This window comes from Choristoneura fumiferana, chromosome 27 (assembly GCF_025370935.1).
Source record: "Choristoneura fumiferana chromosome 27, NRCan_CFum_1, whole genome shotgun sequence".
Classification (NCBI taxonomy): Eukaryota; Metazoa; Arthropoda; class Insecta; order Lepidoptera; family Tortricidae; genus Choristoneura; species Choristoneura fumiferana.
The window spans coordinates 5,823,924-5,844,795 of NC_133498.1; the positions used below are offsets into that span (position 1 = coordinate 5,823,924).

General features: G+C 40.4%; 1 protein-coding gene across 2 annotated transcripts; it reads left to right on the plus strand.

The window, feature by feature from the left end:
* The first annotated feature begins 710 nt into the window (after window positions 1–710).
* Window positions 711–20,807, plus strand: LOC141443552 (uncharacterized). Of its 2 annotated transcripts, none has more exons than XM_074108860.1 (6): window positions 711–758; window positions 1,027–1,191; window positions 5,940–6,079; window positions 14,422–14,740; window positions 18,493–18,601; window positions 20,414–20,807. In XM_074108860.1, the coding sequence occupies exons 2-6, from the start codon at window positions 1,128–1,130 to the stop codon at window positions 20,523–20,525; spliced, it is 744 nt and encodes a 247-aa protein (XP_073964961.1). In that variant the 5' UTR covers window positions 711–758; window positions 1,027–1,127; the 3' UTR covers window positions 20,526–20,807. The 2 variants fall into 2 exon arrangements, with proteins under 2 accessions (XP_073964961.1, XP_073964960.1); XM_074108859.1 differs by having other exon boundaries at window positions 725–807.
* The last annotated feature ends 65 nt before the right edge of the window (window positions 20,808–20,872 follow it).

Sequence of the window (20,872 nt, forward strand, 5' to 3'; positions counted from 1 at the left end):
CGATGGGTCCTACGTATAAGAGCTTAAGTGTAAAATTTTTACTTTACAGGACGGACTTTCAAAGTCAAAAACTGTCGTAACTCAGAGATGGTGTATCCGAGACTTCTAAAATTTGGCACACTACCTAATAGTACTCTGGCCTTCAGCCACAACGAATAAATTGTAATATAATATTTTTTCATTAAAAGTTATGGTACATACGCCCATATACGTGATTTTCCGGGAAATAAACTTGTGTTCAAAAAGACAGTAAAAAGATCTATCTGGTACTTTGGCTCATATACGCGTTCAACATTAAAATCTTTGGTAAAAAAATACGTTAACCAAGATACTTGGAGAAATTAAAAAAAAGTAATACAATCACGTACAAGGACCTAAATGGCAGTTATGCCCTCAGATTTAAAAAAAAACGCCCCGGGATTTACCGCGTATAAGTATCAAACGTACGTTCGGCCATTTTACGTCAATGAAAACTCGAAAAATAATTTAATAGGTAACTTTGTTTTTTTTAATCCACTATCTAAATATATATAGTTTATAGATACCTATAACGCACAAAACTCAAAATTGAAAAAAAAAACACTGGCCTTTATACATAGGACCTATCAATTTGTAGCTCTATTCGCTTCGCGTTCATCGTCGGCGTTGAAACAAGTGCCTTATGCGCAAGTCGGTCTGCGCCAAGCCTGAATCCAACTGATTCATATTAAGCCTTGTTCTTGACGAAGCAGCTTATTTCGAAATACACCTGCAGTTGTGTCTGTCGTGTTAAAGCCATTTTGTTAATTTTACTTTCGTGACTTTAAAGTAAATTATTAATTTAGGATTATTTGGCGTTAATTATTAATTTCATAATGAAAAGTTTGGCTTGATCGTTTTTCGATTGTTTTGCTGAAATTACAGATTAATATAGTTTTATTTTAAGACACAATTTTAATTAAACGTAAAACCCTTCGATTTCAATGAAGCAACTGTTAGTTCAAGGGATGATTATGTCAAACGTTACATTATGACATTTGTTATTAGGTCAAGTGGGGATCCTTTATTTATGACATGAAGTGATACAGTGAATTAGTATATAATTTAATGTTTAGTATTTAAATTAAACGGATTTTAAAGAAGTGATAATGTTATTATTTTTTGTGTTGGGGTGTGTTCTGCTGCAACAGGCTTCGAGTTTAACCTTAACAGGTAAGACCAAACAGTTGGACCACGTTTAACGCTAGTTAACAACACGACTGACTGGAAAAAATATCCATTCAATAAATGAACCTAACATAGACAGACAGACTAACGAAACTTTATAAATAAATATCATGGGACACTTCACACCAATTGACCTAGTCCCAAACTAAGCAATGCTTGTACTATGGATACTAGACAACGGATAAACATACTTATTTAGATATTGCATAGGTATTTCAATACATATTAAACATCCAAAACCCGAGAGCAAACATTAGTATTATTCATACAAATATCTGCCCCGGCCAGGAATCGAACCCGCGGGACCTCAAGCTTCCTAATCAGGTTCGCTAACCATTTGGCCAACCGCCGGCCGGCAACGCATCCGTAATTCAACTTATGTTATGGCTGTCCGTTGGCGGCGGTGATTGCTTTCTTAAATTTTAACTGAAGCCGTTGTAAGTTAGTCTGCGGGTATAATGGGAATATACTAAAACGCCGTTTTTCCCAGTGTCGCTTACGCACTTTTTCTGAGGCGGATGTTTTCCATTCTAATGCGCATGCTCAACGGTAAGAAAAGTGTCAAAGGTTAAAAATATATGTATTAAAAAAAAACTTAAACAAATTGAATAGAAAACCCCACCCAATATAAACATGAATTAGTCATTGCAAACGAAAACATTAATTTGTAATAATACTTACACCGTAGAAACTCGTGAATAATTATTAATAAACACTGGAAAAAAGTTTTAACATAAAAAAAATTGACAAGTTATGAGTCAGACGTGGAATAGACAGCTTCATTACATCTCGCAAATTATGAATAAATTAAAATGAAAGAGCAGAATATGTACAATACCTAAGTATCATAAAGAGCCTATTATTTGTAACACAACGTCAATATTTCATGTCATGTTTGAGAAAAGACTTCAAATTCTATTTCCATTTTTTTAACAGACAGTATCTTTGATTAATTATGTATACGTCCAAATAAATTGGTCATTTGGCCAACATCATAGTCATTTCTAACCGATGGATGTCCAGTCCACCCATCAGGGCCCAGTTTCTGGAAGCAATATACCTATTAGTCTAATAATATTTTCACTTCTCATGCTCGTAAAGTTGGCGGTTATGCTGGATCTAAGCGACATAAAAATGTAAACAGCCACAAACAAAAAAGGTTTCTACCTACATACATTTTTTTGTTAATTTTGAATTTACATAAAACTAAAAATCAATCAAAATAGATCGATAAAACTAAACATTTATAATTATATTGTACTGCATAAACAATAATAATGATAATAAAACTATTTACTGTCATAGTATAAACAAGTGGATACAAATACGCATATTATAATTAGAAAAAGCCGTGGTGGCCTAGTGGTTTGACCTATCGCCTCTCAAGCAGAGGGTCGTGGGTTCAAACCCCGGCTCGCACCTCTGAGTTTTTCAACATTAATGTGCGGAATTACATTTGAAATTTACCACGAGCTTTGCGGTGAAGGAAAACATCGTGAGGAAACCTGCACAAATCTGCGAAGCAATTCAATGGTGTGTGTGAAGTTCCCAATCCGCACTGGGCCCGCGTGGGAACTATGGCTCAAGCCCTCTTGTTCAGAGAGGAGGCCTGTGCCCAGCAGTGGGACGTATATAGGCTGGGATGATGATGATGATATTATAATTAGGTACAAAATAGGTCTACACCTTGACAATGGGTGCCGGTCTCAGCAAATGCTGGCTTTAGTTTCCAGCGCTGGTTTTCAACTCGGACCCTTTGGCAGGGGTGGCCGTAAGTAATACTAAGATATTAAAAATAATAGTAATTAAAAGAGAATAAAAACAAACAAACAAAAACAAAACACTGTAACAAAAATACTACTAACAAAAATAAAAGGTAAGTACATAGTAAGTGAACAATTGTTTCCACTGTTGATATTTAATTTCCTCGCCATCAAAGTGAAAAGCAAGTGTAAAACTCCAGCATTAAACCCATTTTTCTCTCGACATGTCTATCCACCCTCGCCGTACCGGCTCGGGTGGCTATATGAACGCCTATGGTAAAATGGCTCGTTTTATGCTCTCGTTGTACAATATACTATAAATAGTGTTTTGTCTCATTTTCTCATACAATTTATGAGACAAAACATTAATATTATTAGATAAATACGCTTTGAGAAACAGGGCCCAGGCCTCCAACATAGACCTTCATTTGCTTCAGTTGGAAGCGGCCTGCATCTACATTATTAATTTTTAACTCCCGACGCAAAATTAAGGGTTGTATAAGTTTGACCGCTATGTGTCTGTGTGTCTGTCTGTGGCACCGTAGCTCTTAAACGGGTGAACCCATTTGAATGCGGTTTTTTTATTTGAAAGCAGGTTTTGTAGCGATGGTTCTTAGATATGTTTTATCAAAATCGGTTTAGCCATTGTTGAGCTATTGAACTTTGAACTTTGTTAGAACCAAAATTTGAGAAACTTGCTTCTGCGCATTGCAGTGTTTTGGCCCACGTATGACGGAGGTGACGACCCCTTGCTTACGTTTAGCTTTTGTTGACTTTAAACGTGTGAAGTCGATAGTTCTTCGAGTATTTTCATTAGCATGCTGTCTATGTTTTACCATCTACTTATCTACATAATTTAGTATTTACTATCTAATGACTGTATCTTTTGATTGCATTGACTTAAGTTTAACACGTTGGCTGTCATGAGCTTCACCTGTAGGATCAGAAGCTCATTTTTGGCCAGAATCAAAATTTGAATGCCTCTGATTTATTTGTCCTGCTTGTTTTATATGTGATGTTTATTTTTTTAAGTTATTTAATTAAATTAAACATTACACTTGCTAACCCTGTTACCACGCAGCAGTGCCTACTGGCTGTTCTTTTAAATTGTTCGTAATTGTAAATAAAATTTATTTCGTAAACTATACTTATTCATCATTCAAAACCCCCGACACACAAATAAAACGCCTGAAATAAAAACGCCGACAAAAAAACACCGCCCAAAAAGACAACTAAAAAGTAAAAAATAATTATGCACTACCTAGCTGTTGCCCGCGACTTCATCTGCGAAGAATTCGTTTATACCTATCCCGCGGGGACTATGCTGATTTCCCGCAAAATTAGCCTAAGTTAATTTAGTATAAGTATCTAGTAATTTTTTTTTTCTAAGCGTCGTTAGTGTCGGGGAACCGCTAAGGTTAACAGGAAACAAAAGTACATATGTTGATTTTTTTAAAGTATTAACCTTAGCGATCTTGTCCTTCAAAGTTCAAAATCTCAAAAACGGCTAAACCGATTTTTATGAAACGTCTAAGAACCATCGCTAGAAAACCTGATTTCAAATAAATGAAACCGCATTCAAATCGGTCTACCCGCTTAATAATAATAATAAGATATCCATTTATATCAGGCAACTTGGCCTATACAATAAATACCTTACAGGTTAACCTTAAAATAAAAAATGCAGGTAAATGCAGGTGCTTCGCTTCGCTTCGCTTTATCGTAAAGACAAATTTCGAGTGTAATTTCGCATGAATTTTGAAAACTCGGAGATGTGAGCCCAGGTCCATAGAGATGGAGATAAGAGTGATGTGAGCTCTTAGGGTCTACGCGACGCTAGCTGGGGCGGGTGCAGGTAAAACCCACGCACGTAACGCGTGCGGTCCGCGCGCTACTCATATTATTTTATTAACCCCCGGCGCAAAAAGAGGGGTGTTATAAGTGTGACCGCTGTGTGTGTGTGTCTGTCTGTCTGTGGCACAGTAGCTCTTAAACGGGTGGACCGATGATGGTTTTAAAAATATCATCATCCCAGCCTATATACGTCCCATTCTGGGCACAGGCCTCCTCTCAGAACAAGAGGGCTTGGGCCATAGTTCCCACGCGGGCCCGGTGCGGATTGGGAATTTCGCACGCACTATTGAATCGCTTCGCAGGTTTGTGCAGGTTTCCTCACGATGTTTTCCTTCAACGCAAAGCTCGTGGTAAATTTCAAACGTAATTCCGCACATGAATTTCGAAAAACTCAGAGGTGCGAGCCGCGGTTCGAACCACGACCCTCTGCTTGAGAGGCGATAGGTCAACCACTAGGCCACCATGGCTTCAGAATCTTTAAAATATGTTTCATAAAAATCGGTTAGGCTGTTTTTGAGATATTGAACTTTGAAGTGACAAAGTCGGGTGTTTGGTGTTTTCCAACTTTTTGTTGGTAAGGTTCTGCAATAGGACACCCGCGCACCGTGCGACCCGCGACCCGCGCGTCAGCTAGCGCAGGGGGGCTACTACCAAATTCGAAAATCGAAGTTCGTATCGTACCGTCCCTCTCACTCTCGTATTAAACAATATAAGCGTCAGCGGAACGGCAAAATACGAAGTTCGAATTTTGCACATTGTAGGATAAGCCTTAGGCCCTGTGTATTTACAAGCTGTTGTTTAGTTTCACCTGTCCCGTTGTCTGCCTGTCTCTGTCTGTAATCAAATCTTGCGAGTTAAATTCGACCAATTTCCAGTAGATGGATTGACTTAAAATTTGGTATTACTTACTTGCGTGACAATGCAATAATCTGTGTAGTGACATCATGTTAGTCCGGCCAGGATCGTCTCCACAGCACGGAACTCTTCAACGGTTAATGGCATCGACTTGAAATTTGGTATGCAAATGTAGTTTGGGTGACCAGTCAACAAAAATTACAGTCAGCAAAAAAAGCTTGTATTAAAAGTGTTTTTTTTACCAGAAACTTATTTTTCCAGATGATGAGTTTATGCGGCTGCCAGAGTTGTTCAAGCTGGAAAAGTATTACGAGTGTCTGCGCCAACCTGGAGATACATACTGCTTCGTCAACGCCAGACTCTACGGGAACGACTCGAACGATATTTACCATACACTTGTGGTATGTACTTTATATAAAAATACAGGGCGTCTCTGACGGTCTCTGACCAATGGGGCTTTAGATCCAGGGTTCGATTTTACCTATTCGCAAAACTGAGCTACAATATAATTAATACAATACAATTACACTTTATTGTACACCAGAAATAGTAAGCGATACAGAAAACAGGTACACAGAGAGAAAATTACAAGGTAAGGAATAGGCGGCCTTATCGCTTAAGAGCGAACTCTTCCATGCAACTTTTGTTTTACTACTACTACTACTTAGCTACTAAGGTACTACTTTTTTGCTACTTTTTAAAAGTATGAACATAGTTAATTTTAAGATTGGTTTTAGGAGTTATTTTGTATTTTTTATTTCAACTCCAAATTTTGTTACTTTTACGGTCATCTGGTAAAATCCATATCGAAAATACAAGCTTATACATAGATGCACAGAAAAACCAGAAAAATAGACCAGCGCTGGGAATCGAACCCAGGTCCTCAGCATTCCGTGCTGCGTGCTATACCCCTACACCACCACTGGACAGGAGTACAGATACAAATAATTAGACACAGTTCTTTTTTTTACATACAAACTAAATGTAATTTTTCAATGCAATACAGTACTAAATTGACGGCACATTTGCAGGTGTGTTTGCAGGTGGTAGGACCTTGTGCAAGGTCCGCCCTGATTCCTACCACCATCTTGCTCGCTAATCCTGCCGTGAAGCAGCAGTGCTTGCACTGTTGTGTTTTGGCGTATCCCATCTTAGGCCTCTAGGTTGGCAACGCATCTGGAATCCCCCTCTTATCTCTTACCATTAGGAGACCCACTTGCTCGTTTGCCATCTAGTCGAATAAAAAAAAACATTGAAAAATGTTAATCTAAGGGATGTCAAATAAATGTCAAAAGTTATTTCAAGGCCCCGGTACCAAGAGACGGCGATAACACCGCCGTGTCCGATACACTGATTTAACAATTAAACTTTGTGGAATAATAAAAATGATCTAAATTTATATTTCTTGAAAATGTTACAAAACAAAAGTAGCTTAGTTTTGTGAGTAGAATCAAACCTTGAATTTAAAACCCCATCATGATCAGAGACACCCTGTATATATGTCGCAGGGAATAATTAAGCTACTTAGGGGCTGTTTCACCATCCATTGATTAGTGTTAACTGGCGGTTAGGTTAGTCGTATGCCGTCTCTATTTGTTTTGCACGATTATTATATTTTAAAGTGTAATAATTCGCATTCTCCATTATTACACAAAAAAGTTCACAGACGCGTATCTCAAGCGGATGGCACTCGCGCTCGCACTGGTCCCAACCGGTCCGAGATATCGTGTCCGTGAGCAGTGTCCATGTGTGCGTTGCTCGAGCGCACTTTGTATGTAGATTGACTTCTGTACTTATCTGTTTTCTGACACTGTGTTTATGCTTCGTCAGCATATTTCGAACACCAGTGTATTAGATCCTTTACATTTCTTTGGGTCAGTTTTACCACACATTGATAAATTTTATGTGGCAGAATGTGATGCCGTTCCTATTTATTTAGTACAAAACAAACAGAGACGGCATTGTTGCATGTTTTGATAAAAACGTATTGAAGTGGGTAGTTTTTGAAAATAATAAATTAGTCTCAACTCGATCTGCTTTTCATTTACAACATGGTGACAGCGGTGCTTAAATAAATTAGTAATTCACTGTGAGACATCGTTGTGATATCGGGAACGTGTACTTGACGAGTGTTGTTTACGTAAACAATAATACGAGTAGATATGGAGCACGCCCGACCTCCCCCGGAGCTGAGTCTAGCGGGCGGCCCGGCCAGCCGCGCTGGCGCGTGGCGCCGTTGGTATACACTGTTCCAAGTGTTCCTGAAGGCTTCTGGTGTGTTCAAAGAAAAAACCGACGTACAAGCCAGCCTACTTCTGAATTTGATTGGTGCGGAAGGTTACAATGTATACATGACTTTTAAATTTGCTAAGGAAGAAAGTAGCGATAACCTAGAAACGCTAGTAAACAAATTTAATGAACACTTTGGAACAAAGCAAAATACAACGATGGCACGTTTTAAATTTTTTACCAGAAACCAGGAAAACGGAGAATCGATCGATGAATATGTAACGGAATTAAAAATACTTGCTCAGTCATGTGAGTTTGGGGATCTCGAAGAAAGCTTGACACGGGATCGGATTGTTTGCGGTGTCTTAGATAGTAAGGTGCGTGATCGTCTCTTGCGAACTATGGATTTAACCCTAGAAAAGGCGATACAAACGTGTCAAGCAAACGAAATGTCAAAGGAAGAAAAGCGGCAAATCGAGGAGGCCAAGGTTGAGACTGCGTCGTCATCGGCGGTGGACGCCGTGTACGCAGCGCAGGCGCAGCGGCCCGCGGCGGACCGGGGCCGGCGCCCGCAGCGCTGGCGGAGCCGCGGCGGCGCGCGGCGGGGCGCGGTGGCGCGCGGCGGCGCCGGGCCCGGCCCGAGCGTGCCGGCCCGCTCCTGTGCCGCCTGTGCTAGTATTTACTGTGATGGATCATATCGTTGCCCGGCAAAAAGTGCGAAGTGCTTATTGTGTGGTGGAATAGGTCACTTTAAAGCGAGATGCCCGTTTAAGGGGTCGAGTGCGTTTGGTGCAAATAAAGTATATCATATACAAGAAGATGACGACGACAGTGATCACGAGTTGTATTTCGTAAACGTGATTGCGGGCAATGGCAGTAAGGACTCTAGGAAATGGTATGAAACTTTATTATTAAATATTAATGATGAACAAGAAACTTTTAAACTAGATACGGGCTCTGATTTAAACGTGTTATCTATAAACACCTTTATGAAATTGGGCCTTGACATTGTTAATTTGAAATCAGAAGGTATCAGAGCTCAATCATTCTGTGGCAATTATATTCCGATTTTGGGTTCCTGTCTCATCGATTGGCAATACAAAGGCCAAACGTATCCGTTGCATTTTGTGATAGCTAAGTATAATTGTCAAAGTGTGTTAGGTAAAAATGCTTGCGAAGCGTTAGGTCTCGTTAAACGAATTTTTTCACTTAGCGTAGATCAATACGAGGATCTTTTTCATGGCCTCGGTAAATTGCCAGGCGAATACACTATCGATGTGGATGAAAATGTACAGCCGTCGGTCTGTCCGGTACGAAAGATACCTATAGGTGTGCGTGACAGGTTGCAAGGTGAACTCGATCGCATGGAAAAAATGGGAGTGATCAGGAAGGTGAAGCACCCCACCCCGTGGGTGAACGCGATCGTGGTGGCCGCCAAGAAGGACGGCAGCCTGCGCGTGTGCCTGGACCCGCGGCCTCTTAACCGCGCGGTGCGGCGCGCGCGCTTCCCGCTGCCGACGCTCACCGACATCGCCGCGCGGCTGCAGGGCGCGCGCTATTTCAGCAAGCTCGACGCGCGCTCCGGCTTCTGGATGGTGCAGATCGACGATGCCAGTGCTGACTTGTGTACATTCGGGACGCCGTTCGGTAGGTACCAATTTCTTAGGCTGCCATATGGTATCAACTGTGCTTCAGAAGTGTTTCATTCTAAAGTCCGTCAACTTCTGGAAGACCTGGAGGGAGTGGAATCCTTCATCGATGATATCATCTGCTGGGGTCGCACATTGGCGGAGCATGACGCGAGGTTGAAGCTTTTGCTGGAAAGGGCACGAGAAGTAGGGATGAAATTTAATAAAGAAAAGTGTGAGTTCCGCGTGGAACAGGTCACTTACCTCGGGCATACATTTAGCGCCGAAGGTATGCGCATCGATGTCGGTAAGCTGAAGGCTATCGAAATGATGCAAACGCCGAATGACCGACCGTCCCTCGAACGGTTTTTAGGAATGGTGAACTACTTATCTAAGTTTATACCTAACTATTCAGATGTTGCTTCCCCACTACGGAGCCTATTAAAGAAAAACGTAGAGTGGTGCTGGGACGAAGTGCACGAGGCGGCGACGCGACGATTGAAGGAGCTGGTGTGCAGTGCCCCCGTGCTGGCGCTGTTCGCGCCGCGCGCGCCGGTGCTGCTGTCGGTGGACGCGAGCGCCTGCGCGCTGGGCGCCGTGCTGCTGCAGGGCGGCCGCCCCGTTGAGTTCGCGTCCGCCACGCTCACGGACACACAGACCAGATACGCGCAGATAGAGAAAGAACTTCTCGCGATTGTCTTCGGCCTCGAGCGCTTCCATCAATATGTGTACGCTCACGATAACGTCACGATTGAGACGGATCACAAACCTTTGGAAGGTTTGTTTTTGAAACCATTAAATTCGGTTCCGGCGCGATTGCAAAGGATGATGCTTCGAATTCAGGGCTATGACTTTAAGGTTGTTTACAAACCGGGAAAATACATGTTTGTAGCTGACGCGCTGTCTCGGGCACCGTTACCTGAACGTGTCAGTGACAAAATCTCAGAAGAAATAGCAGAGCAGTCATGTTTTCTGATAGAAAATGTACGATTCAGTGACTGCAAATTACGGATGATCCGAAGAGAAACTGAACGGGATGACGATTGCCAGGTACTAATCAAATATATACAACAAGGTTGGCCGAACAACAAATACGAAGTCAACGACCGTGTGCGTGAACACTGGTCATATAGAGACAGCTTTGAGTACATCGACGGTATAATCCTCAAGGATAATTTAGTGTATATTCCGTCGGCGCTGCGTTCGGAAATGGTAAACCGCATCCATGATGGGCACATGGGCATCGACCGGTGCAAGCGTCACGCGCGGGACGTGATGTTCTGGCCGGGCATGAGCCGCGACGTGGAGGCGCGCGTGCGGCGCTGCGCCGCCTGCGCAGAGCGCGCCCCGCGCCCGTCGCGCGAGCCGATGATGCCGCATGCCATCCCTGACCTGCCGTGGGTCAAAGTCGGCTCTGATATTTTTCAGCATGGAAAAAATTACTTCCTGTTACTTGTAGATTATTTTTCTAACTTTATAGAAGTGAGTCCGATGAAAACTATAGGAAGTAAAGCGGTAGTAGCTGTAATGAAAGACCAATTCGCAAGGCATGGAATACCAAAGCAACTAATAACAGACAATGGACCTGCCTATGCGTCAAAAGAATTTGCAGAGTTTAAAAAAGACTGGGGGTTCGATCACGTTACATCCTCACCCCATTATCCTCAGTCGAACGGGCGCAGCGAGAAAAGTATACGTACCATAAAGGATATTTTGATAAAATCCTTAAATTCTGGTAATGATTTCTACTTAGGCCTATTAAACTTCAGAGCAACGCCCCGGGGCGATGTGAGCTCACCTTCTAAGTTACTAATGGGTCGAACACTCAACACACGTCTGCCAGTGCACGACAGCAAGCTGCAACCTACTCGTGATAATAGCCGTGATTACCAGAACATGATTCACAGGCAAGCGACCAGCAAAGAATATTATGACCGGCGATCGCGGGCATTACCAGAGCTTCACCCGGGAGACCCCGTTCTCGTCGTGGACGGGGAAAACCGAAGAACTGCGCGAGTGGCAGCTCGGGCAAGGGAGCCACGCTCCTACATTGTGCAGGATCAATTTAATAAACTTCTTAGGCGCAACAGGCGCCACCTTATAAAGCAGGAAACAAGTTCCTTTGATAATGGCTTGAATCAGAACACCACGAGCGGAGAAGACGATTGGTCGAGCGCAGACAGCGGCGATCCACCCAATCCCACCGGAGCCGGAACATCCAGCGCAGCCCCTGGGGTATCGAACGCCGCGCACCCTGACACGCACATACCACAGCAATCACCACACGAACGCGGAATCAGACCGGCGGCACTAAAAGCTCGCACTAATCTAAAAAATTTCTTCAACAATAATAATTAAAAGGCATAAATATATATTTGGTGAATCTATATATTTCTAATTTTGTAAATTTTGCTATAATTCTCCTCTCATCCACTCAAGGGTTGGCTGGTTGAGATCCCTTAATGGGATAAGTTCGCCTTTGAACATATATCTCATTGATTGTCAATTGTGTTTGTTTAAGTTTAAATAAGTGGTAGATATAAAGTTGTGCTCGATTTCCAAGAGAAATTGATACACTAGCATACATATATACCTACCGAATAAGTTGTTCAATTGCCATGTGTTACTTTATGTGTTCATAACAGGTATATTTTCACATTTTGTATAAATTATGAATAAATTGCTTGAATGTATTCAAATTATTGTGCAATTGATTATTAGTCTACTTATTATTAATCTATATCTATAGATAATAAATAATAATAATAATAGTGTTGCTTCTTATGGAATTGTATTGTTAACAGCTAGGTACTAATCAATCGTTTGAATTTGATCTTGGTTGTTTATGTATAAAAGGGAGATGTTGCATGTTTTGATAAAAACGTATTGAAGTGGGTAGTTTTTGAAAATAATAAATTAGTCTCAACTCGATCTGCTTTTCATTTACAACAGGCATCACAGCTGATATCCTATCCTACTAATATTATAAATCTGGCAAAAGAGTCCCATGAGACAGAAGCCGTTTACGAAAAAAAAAAAATTGCGAAAAAATTGCGAAAGTTTTGTAAATCATTTTGTTTGATACAATTCATATTCAGTGTATAGATAGTTTGAGTCCCGGGAATGAAATAGGTTAGTTATTCTCCCGGGAAATTAGGTCCTCCGGAATAGCGAAAAATGTGTTTTACGCGGACGGAGTCGGGGCTACGGCTAGTTTATCACATACAATTGATAAATAATGGCCGAAACAGGCGCTTGGTCTGCCTAATGTGTTACACAGCTATCCAAATTCTTCTTTAAACTTTGAAACTTGTTAAAATACACACGAACTAAAATATTTTTGTCACTTTTATTGTAGGTATTTTCGGTACAGTCAGCATCAAAAGTAGCTGGTTACTTTTGTACTTTATCGTTTTATAGCCACCGTACTTAGCGCCATACAAGATTGACAAATGTGTTAATGTGACAGAGTAAAAAAGTAACCTGCTACTTTTGATGCTGACCGTACACTTATACTAGGTAAAAAACAATTAAGTAATGATAAACGCTAACACGTATACGAGTAAAAAAGGTTCAACATAAACGTAGAAACGCTTAGGTAGATATAGATACCTAGTTGTAATTAAGAAGTACGTGCAACTTGTTTTTTTAATCTCTATCTTGGAGTTGAAAATTTAGCACTAGTATGATATTTTTGAAGACGTCATCCTCATAGATTTTTTTAAATGAATAAATAATCTTTATTCAATCAAATAGGTACATTAGCGTCCTCCTAATTGTAAAATCCGGCCAAGAGCGTGTCGAACACGCCCAAAATAGGGTTCCGTCCGTAGCTATTACGAAAAAATTAAGTAATATTTTTCTAAGGATTTCGTATTTTAAACAGATTTTTCCAAGTTCTGGTATTTATACCTTAGGCTGCTATTTACTCTTAAACTACTAATAATTCCAAAGTAAACTTAACCGTTATAGTTTTCCTTGTAAGTTTGATATACTTACTACCATCCTGAATCTTTTCAATTTTTTCCACCTACCGGGTTAGATTTTAGAGGGGGGGAGGGGGGACGACGACGCTCGATTTTAATGAAAATTTGCACTTTAAACTTGAATATTTCGCAAACATATCACAGAATCAAAAAATTGTCTGCAATTCCCTAATGGTTTTAAAAGACCTATCCAACGATACCCCACACTACAGGGTTGGATGAGAAAAAAAAACACCCCCACTATACGTCTATATATATATTTTAATGTACCATTTTGTCGGCATAGTTTACATATATATCCGTGCAAAATTACAGCTTTCTAGCATTGATACTCCCTGAGCAAAACCGCGGACGGACAGACAGACAGATAGACATGACGAAACTATAAGGGTTCCGTTTTTGCCATTATGGCTCCGGAACCCTAAAACTTTTTTACCTACTTTAAGAAATATCTAACTGTAGAATATTATATAATATTTGCAAAAACTAACTGTTTAATTGTCATTGGTTTGATAAAAATCGGTTCAGCACTTTTTGTGATAGTGAACTTTGAAGTCAAAAAAGTCAAAATATCTTTATTCTATTTAAGCTATAAGCACTTACAAGCACTTATGAATGTCAAAATAAATCTACCACCCGTTTGGAAAACCTCAGTTGAGAAAAATCCGACAAGAAACTCAACAAGATATATTTTTTGTTGGTTAGGTTATAGTTATCAACCCTATTATAGTAAAGTTATAATCCCGAGTCGCGCTGCTCCTAAAGGCAGGGCTACGAATTAGCCCGAAATATGTTGAGGTAAACTCGATTTAAGACGTGAGTTATCCGGATTAACTGTCGTTTAATATGAATGAGTCTCACACATAATTTCATGTTCATAATATCAACCTCTTTTTCCAGGAATACTCAGCAGAAAATTTGATACATTTCGACCGCACCTTCATCCACTGGGGTATTTGCTTGAGGCAGTCTTGCTCCTCGTTCCTTCGGTCAAATCGGACGGAATCACTAGAAGCATGCATCAACTCGACTCTAGAGAGATATCAACTGCGTGCGAGAGTCACGTCTTCACTGTGCACTGACTATCAACCAGAGACGATATTAGACAACGGCGACTACGCTTTTGCAGCGGTTTTGATCATCCTGCTCCTATTGAACTTCCTGGGAAGCGCCTACGACTTCTATCTAAGCAAATATAGCAAAGAACAAGGGGACATTGGTAAGTTTTATTTAAAGACACAGATTTTTTGATTTGTAACAGGAACAATAAATGAAACTAGATATATTACATCATCATCAGCTGGAAGACGTCTAATGCGGAACAAAGGTCTCCCCCTTAGAACGCCACAATAAACGGCCACTCGCCACTTGTATCCATCGGTTACCCTCCCTCACGACACGATGTCGTCAGTCCACCTAGTGGGAGGCCTGGCATTGCTTCGTCTTTCGGTTCGTATTCGCCACTCGAGGACTTTTCTTCCCCAACGGTTATCTGTTCTTCGAGTGATGTGGCCCGCCCATTGCCACTTCGAGCTATGTCGATGACTTTAGCTCTTCGGCAAATACCCGTATTCCGGATTCTATCTCGCAAAGAAACTTTGACCATAGCTCTCTAGTTTGTTGCGTGACTCTAGAATCTCAATATACTCGTACAACATCAACTTGAGATGGGTAAATCCGGATCTGAAGATTCGAAAGAGTCAATAATATATTGACTCCTTTAAAATCTCATCGACTCCGAGGAGTTATTAACTCCGATCAACCAATTGCATCGAGCGACTCGCGATCGGTGATTCAGCACTCGCTTCACTTTCGTTCAATCACGTCGGATCGGATCGGATATGTGCCGTCCCGCTCACGCTAATAGCATTTATTACGAGAGGAAGAGGGATAGCATGATACCAATTTCAGAGCCACTCCCCGGAGCCGGTTCGCCAGTTATAATTATATTCAAAAGAGTCATTAGGACGAATGTACTTCAGTACCTCGGTACCGAACCGAGCCGGATCGGCCATAGACAAACTAATAATCGCTCGAAAGAACCGGAGTCAATAAAGGAGTCGGAGTCGATAAGCGGATTCGGTACCGATACCGGAGCTGGATTTAGTGAATCAGATCCCTTATTGGAGTCTATATTACACATGTCTACTCAACTCATGTCATCAACACGTAAATATATAAAATAACAGTTTTTTACGGTATTTAACTAACGATTATTAGTCAAGAACGGTTCGACTGGTTTCGTACCTTTTGTAAGATCTTTTTCAAGGGTGACTGCGTTCACGACGGACGAAGTTTCAAAAAACAAAGGTCATAAAGAATCCTTTCTTTTTCATTACTAATACTATTATTGTGAAATTAACTCTGTCTGTCTGCTTGTAACCTCTTCATGTTTAAACCTGATAACCAATGAGGGTCAAAATACCGCAAACGGGACTTATCACGCTAAAACACACGAGTACTTAACATTTACCTGGACGTTTCGACCACATTACAGTGGCCGTGTTCACGAGTAGACTGAAGTGGGGGCGTCAAGTCTGCCTAGCAGCGCACTGCACTTGCACTAGCACTTGATCACAAAAAGTACCGGCACTCGTATGACGAACTACCCGAACTTGGTCATTTTTATTTGTCACCCCATCACACCGACACACAACACTACAACGTCCGATAGTTCCACCGAACACTCGCGCTGCTAGGCAGACTTCATAACCCCACACTTCAGTCTACTCGTGACCACGGCCACTGTTATGTGGTCGAAACGTCGAGGTAAATGTTACTCGTGTGTTTTAACATGACATCTAAGTCCCGTCCCATCTAATATGCTATAGATATACAGAAATTATTTACTATGGCATGGTTCTATAGTGGCCTAGAAAGCAAACTGGTTGACTACACTTCGTTCGGTGTATGGGTCTCCTTTAATGTCTGCGTTAAAATAACCTGATCTTAATTGGATGGTCTGACGATGGATAGTAAGCCTGTTTATATTAAATTATGTAATTTGTCTGCAATGTTCATCTTTCGCAATTTTTGACAATTTCATGGCCACAATACATGCATGGTCTGCATGGTCAGTTTGTATTGTTTATTATCAAGGTTATTTAGTTAGCTTTTTGATTATATAGTTGGCACTACTTTGTGAGCTATAGACCTCGAGAGTTTTTAGAAATGATTACTTAAACTATGTTACTTTTTTTACGCATTCAACCCTAACATCTTAGAAAATATTCCGAAATTGCTTACGAAATTTCACCGACAGCTCGAAGAATACAAGTTGAAGTGGGAATGGGTGGGCCATATGGCTTGAAGAACAGATAATCGTTGGCGGAGAAAAGTCGAGTGGCGACCATGAACAGGTAGATGCGGCGTTGGCAGGCCTCCCACCAGGTGGACTGACGACATCGTGAGGGATGCAAATAGCGAGTTGTTCATTGTGGCGTTCTAGGGGGGAGGTCCTTGTTTAACAGTGGACGTCTTCCGACTGATGAATTCATGATGATGACGACAGTTAAAAAAATAAATAAAAAACCGACTACAAATATCTTGAAAATAATTTTCTACTAGTTGGAAGTCGGTGCCTTAGCACGAGCCAGCAGGAGTGGACGTATAGTCGTCTACTTCATCTACATACTATATATTGGGCTTCAAGAAAATTATTTTCAAGGTTTTTGTAGTCGTTGAACCACACACTCCTTTTTTGAAGTCGGTTGAAAATGGGAAAAGAGTAGCAACTTAGAAATCAGTTCAAGTTCGAAATCAAAGACCTTCCGAGTGACTGCAGGTCAGTCGATCAGACAGCTGCCTTGACGGCCTTGACCATAAACAAAATGTTCGATTATGTTACATGTTTACGTAACATGATCCACAATTATAATCTTTCTAATATATACAATTCTCGTGACACAGAGCTTGTAACCAAACTCCTCCGAAACGGCTTGACCGATTTTAATGATTTTTTTGTGTGTATTCGGTGGGTCTGAGAATAGGACGTAAACCATCTTCTACGCGAACGGAGTCGCGGGCAACAGCTACTAATTATATACAAGTTTCCTTAGTTTCTTATGGAACAAAACAAACACCAAAAGTTAATACTCTATGAGCACTATTTTGTAGCTCTAACTAATTAATAAAATTGTAAGAGAGCATGACGCGACATCGCGTCACCGGCCATAGTACACACATTAATATAGGAGTAACCGGCCGCTTCACGCGACATCGTGCGATATGGCAATTAACTTGTTTTTCTCAAAAATGACCGTAAAAGTTGACATTATTCTTTACATATCAGAAGGTGAAGTGCATAGTTTATGGTCAGCGAAAAATTAAAAAGTTAAAAAGATTGCAGGCGCGCTAGCTCGACAATAATGAATTAGTGCGCCTTTTTTTATTTTTTTTTTTTCTTTTTATTTTTTAAGTTAAAAAGGCCATGGAAATGTTGGCACAAGTCGTATACAGCCAAGTCTAATGGCCGGTATCAGATATTTTGTTGGAACTCCAGACTTTTTCTATTGGGTCTGAAATAGCTTGTGGTGTTTTCGGTGGAAAAATACACCTGCAGTTTATTTTTAATGAAAAAAGGCGGAAAAGCATAAGAAAAATATTGGAATAAAATTAAATTTTACAATATATTTCGAGAGAAAGTTTGTTCTATTTCAGAATTATTCACCATTTTTGAGAAAAGCTTTATATATTAGTCTCGGTTGGAATAGCAATTGCTGGCTTCGTATTAGTTAAACGGACTCGCAAGCTTGTCCGTTTAATACTCATACTCAGCCAGCAATTGCCTACTTCCAGGCCACGACAATAATCTACTATTATCGATTTATGTTATAATTATTTCCTTCTGTTAAAGGTGCCACCCGGTATTGCAATATTATTTACATTTGTATAAAATGTTATTATCTTTCCAGCGGCACCCGTTCTGACGGCGCTGTTAACCACATCTTGATTTTCTCTTTGCTTTTGCAGTTACAAAATTTTTGCTATGCTTCGCTATAAGGCGGAACTGGAGGAGTATGTTAACAAGACAGGGGACTTCTACGAAGATGAAGCGGCTTAAATGCCTGGACGGTTTCAGGTGAGTGTTATAATATTGATATTTAGGGGCTGTTTCACCATCCATTGATTAGTGTTAACTAACGGTTAAATATGATACCATCTCCGTCTATTCGAACAAAACAATGATTTAACCGTCAGTTAACACTTCAAAGTCAATACTTTACAAATACAATACCTATATTAACGGCTATTAAGTCATTTTTCTAATCATGGCTTTAAGAAGATGTATGGATATGGTTAAGTAAGATGGATTATGACGAGACTGAAAACTCCTATAACTATAACCTCCTATAGTAGCCTTTCTGCGCCCTGAATTTAGCACACACACGAAACACACACACGCACACACACCACTACACCACGCACGAACACGCACACACGCAACGCACGCACACACACGCGCACGCACGCAATATGATGTACGTACAAGTGGTGTGATGGTTAATTTGTCCTAATGGTCTTCTTTTTTTTTTTTTTCCAAATTGATAGTCTGTTTGTTCTTAACAATGAATCTATGTTCATGATAATGGTATCTACTGGAGACTGTAACACAGTGAAAACTACCACAGTCTCCAGGTTCATATTATAATTATACATGTGTTTTGAACAATAAAGATTTATTATTATTATTATTATTATTATTAATATATTTAGTTTCATGTTAACCTTAGCGGTCCCCCGACACCGACGACGCTTTAGATAAAAAATATTACTAGATACTTACACTAAATTAACTTAGGGGCTAATTTTGCGGGAAATCAGCATAGTCCCCGCGGGATAGGGATAAACAAATTCGTCGCAGATGAAGTCGCGGGCAACATCTAGGTAGTGCATAATTATTTTTTACTTTTTAATTGTGACACAGTAGGTTCGCTATTTGAAGGGATCGCTAATGCGGATCGGAATTATTTCCAAATATCCCTGTCCATGATATAATCATTAACTTTATAATACTCCTTAAATATACTAGTATTAATGTCTTCTTGACAATAGATTCTGAATTTTGCACTAATCAATGGATGGTGAAACAGCCCCTTAATATTTAAGCGACTAGCTGACGCAGTTTGTACCCGCGCCCGCAGGCGTGCGCCCGCGCCGGCTAGCGTAGACTTCCGTACCCGAAGGCTCACAAACCGTACCGAGTAGTACTTATGCTACTCTATGGTATAACGTATAATGATTTACACGAGCAAAATCGCGGGTGACAGTAATAGTTTAGTTTATTTATTCAATGTAATATAAGATAATAATTTACATAAATGCCAAGATATAAGAATTATTATAATTCTGTTACCTATATTGAAATCTTCAAGGGTAATTAATATAAGATTTATAATAACATAGTAAATAAAATACTGATAAAACCAAGATATGAAATAAAATAAAAATTAAAATAAGATTGGTTCTCCTTTAGGGATCTTAAATAAAAGTAAGTAGGTATATTACAATACAAATACAAAACAAGTTCAATAGTATAATATAGTTTTCATTGACATAACTTTTTTTTACTTCGGCCCTTCTCATTCATCTGGGCACTAGTTTAATTACCGTGTCGGATCGCTTTTTCCGCAACAGTGACACGGTAATCCGATTGAGTGCACAGATGAAGAGAATTGGCAATCGACCTGTCTTATCAACTGTGCGCTCAGTATTACTATCGTGTCGCTTTTCCCCGCGATACTGACACGGTAATTAGATTGAACGCTCATATGATTTATAATGGCTGAATGAAACTCTCGTTGGACATATTTTGTTTAAATTACTAAGTTAAACAGTTTAAATCACGATTATAAGCCAGGAACGGTCCGACTTTAATAGTTTCCTTCTTCAGAACGATCAGCACATGCCTCGTGCTGCTGGGCCACTGTCCAATTCCTGGCCTCATCACCTCGGATAATCCTGCATTCCTGGAAGGGGTAAGAGTTTATTTAAGAACGCTGTAGGCCTAGCTAGTAATTAGACCTATGGCCTCTCAAGTAGAGAATCGTGGGTTCGAGCCCAGGTTACATTGGAAACTTTAACACGAGCGCTTCAACTAACGGAAACATCAAGAGAAAACCTGTATTTACACTTGCGAAGCAAATTAAAGCAAGCGAAGGTATGAGTATACAGTTTTACAATCTGCATTGGGCCTACGTGAGTACTGAGTACTGTAGCTCAAGCCAAGCGCTCTCATTCTGGGAGGAGGTCTGTGACCAACAGTGGGACATATAAAGGCCAGTTTGAGAAAAAATATTTGTGCACTATCGGTTTGAAACTATTCTCTCCACTTCAGTCCACTTAGCGGGAG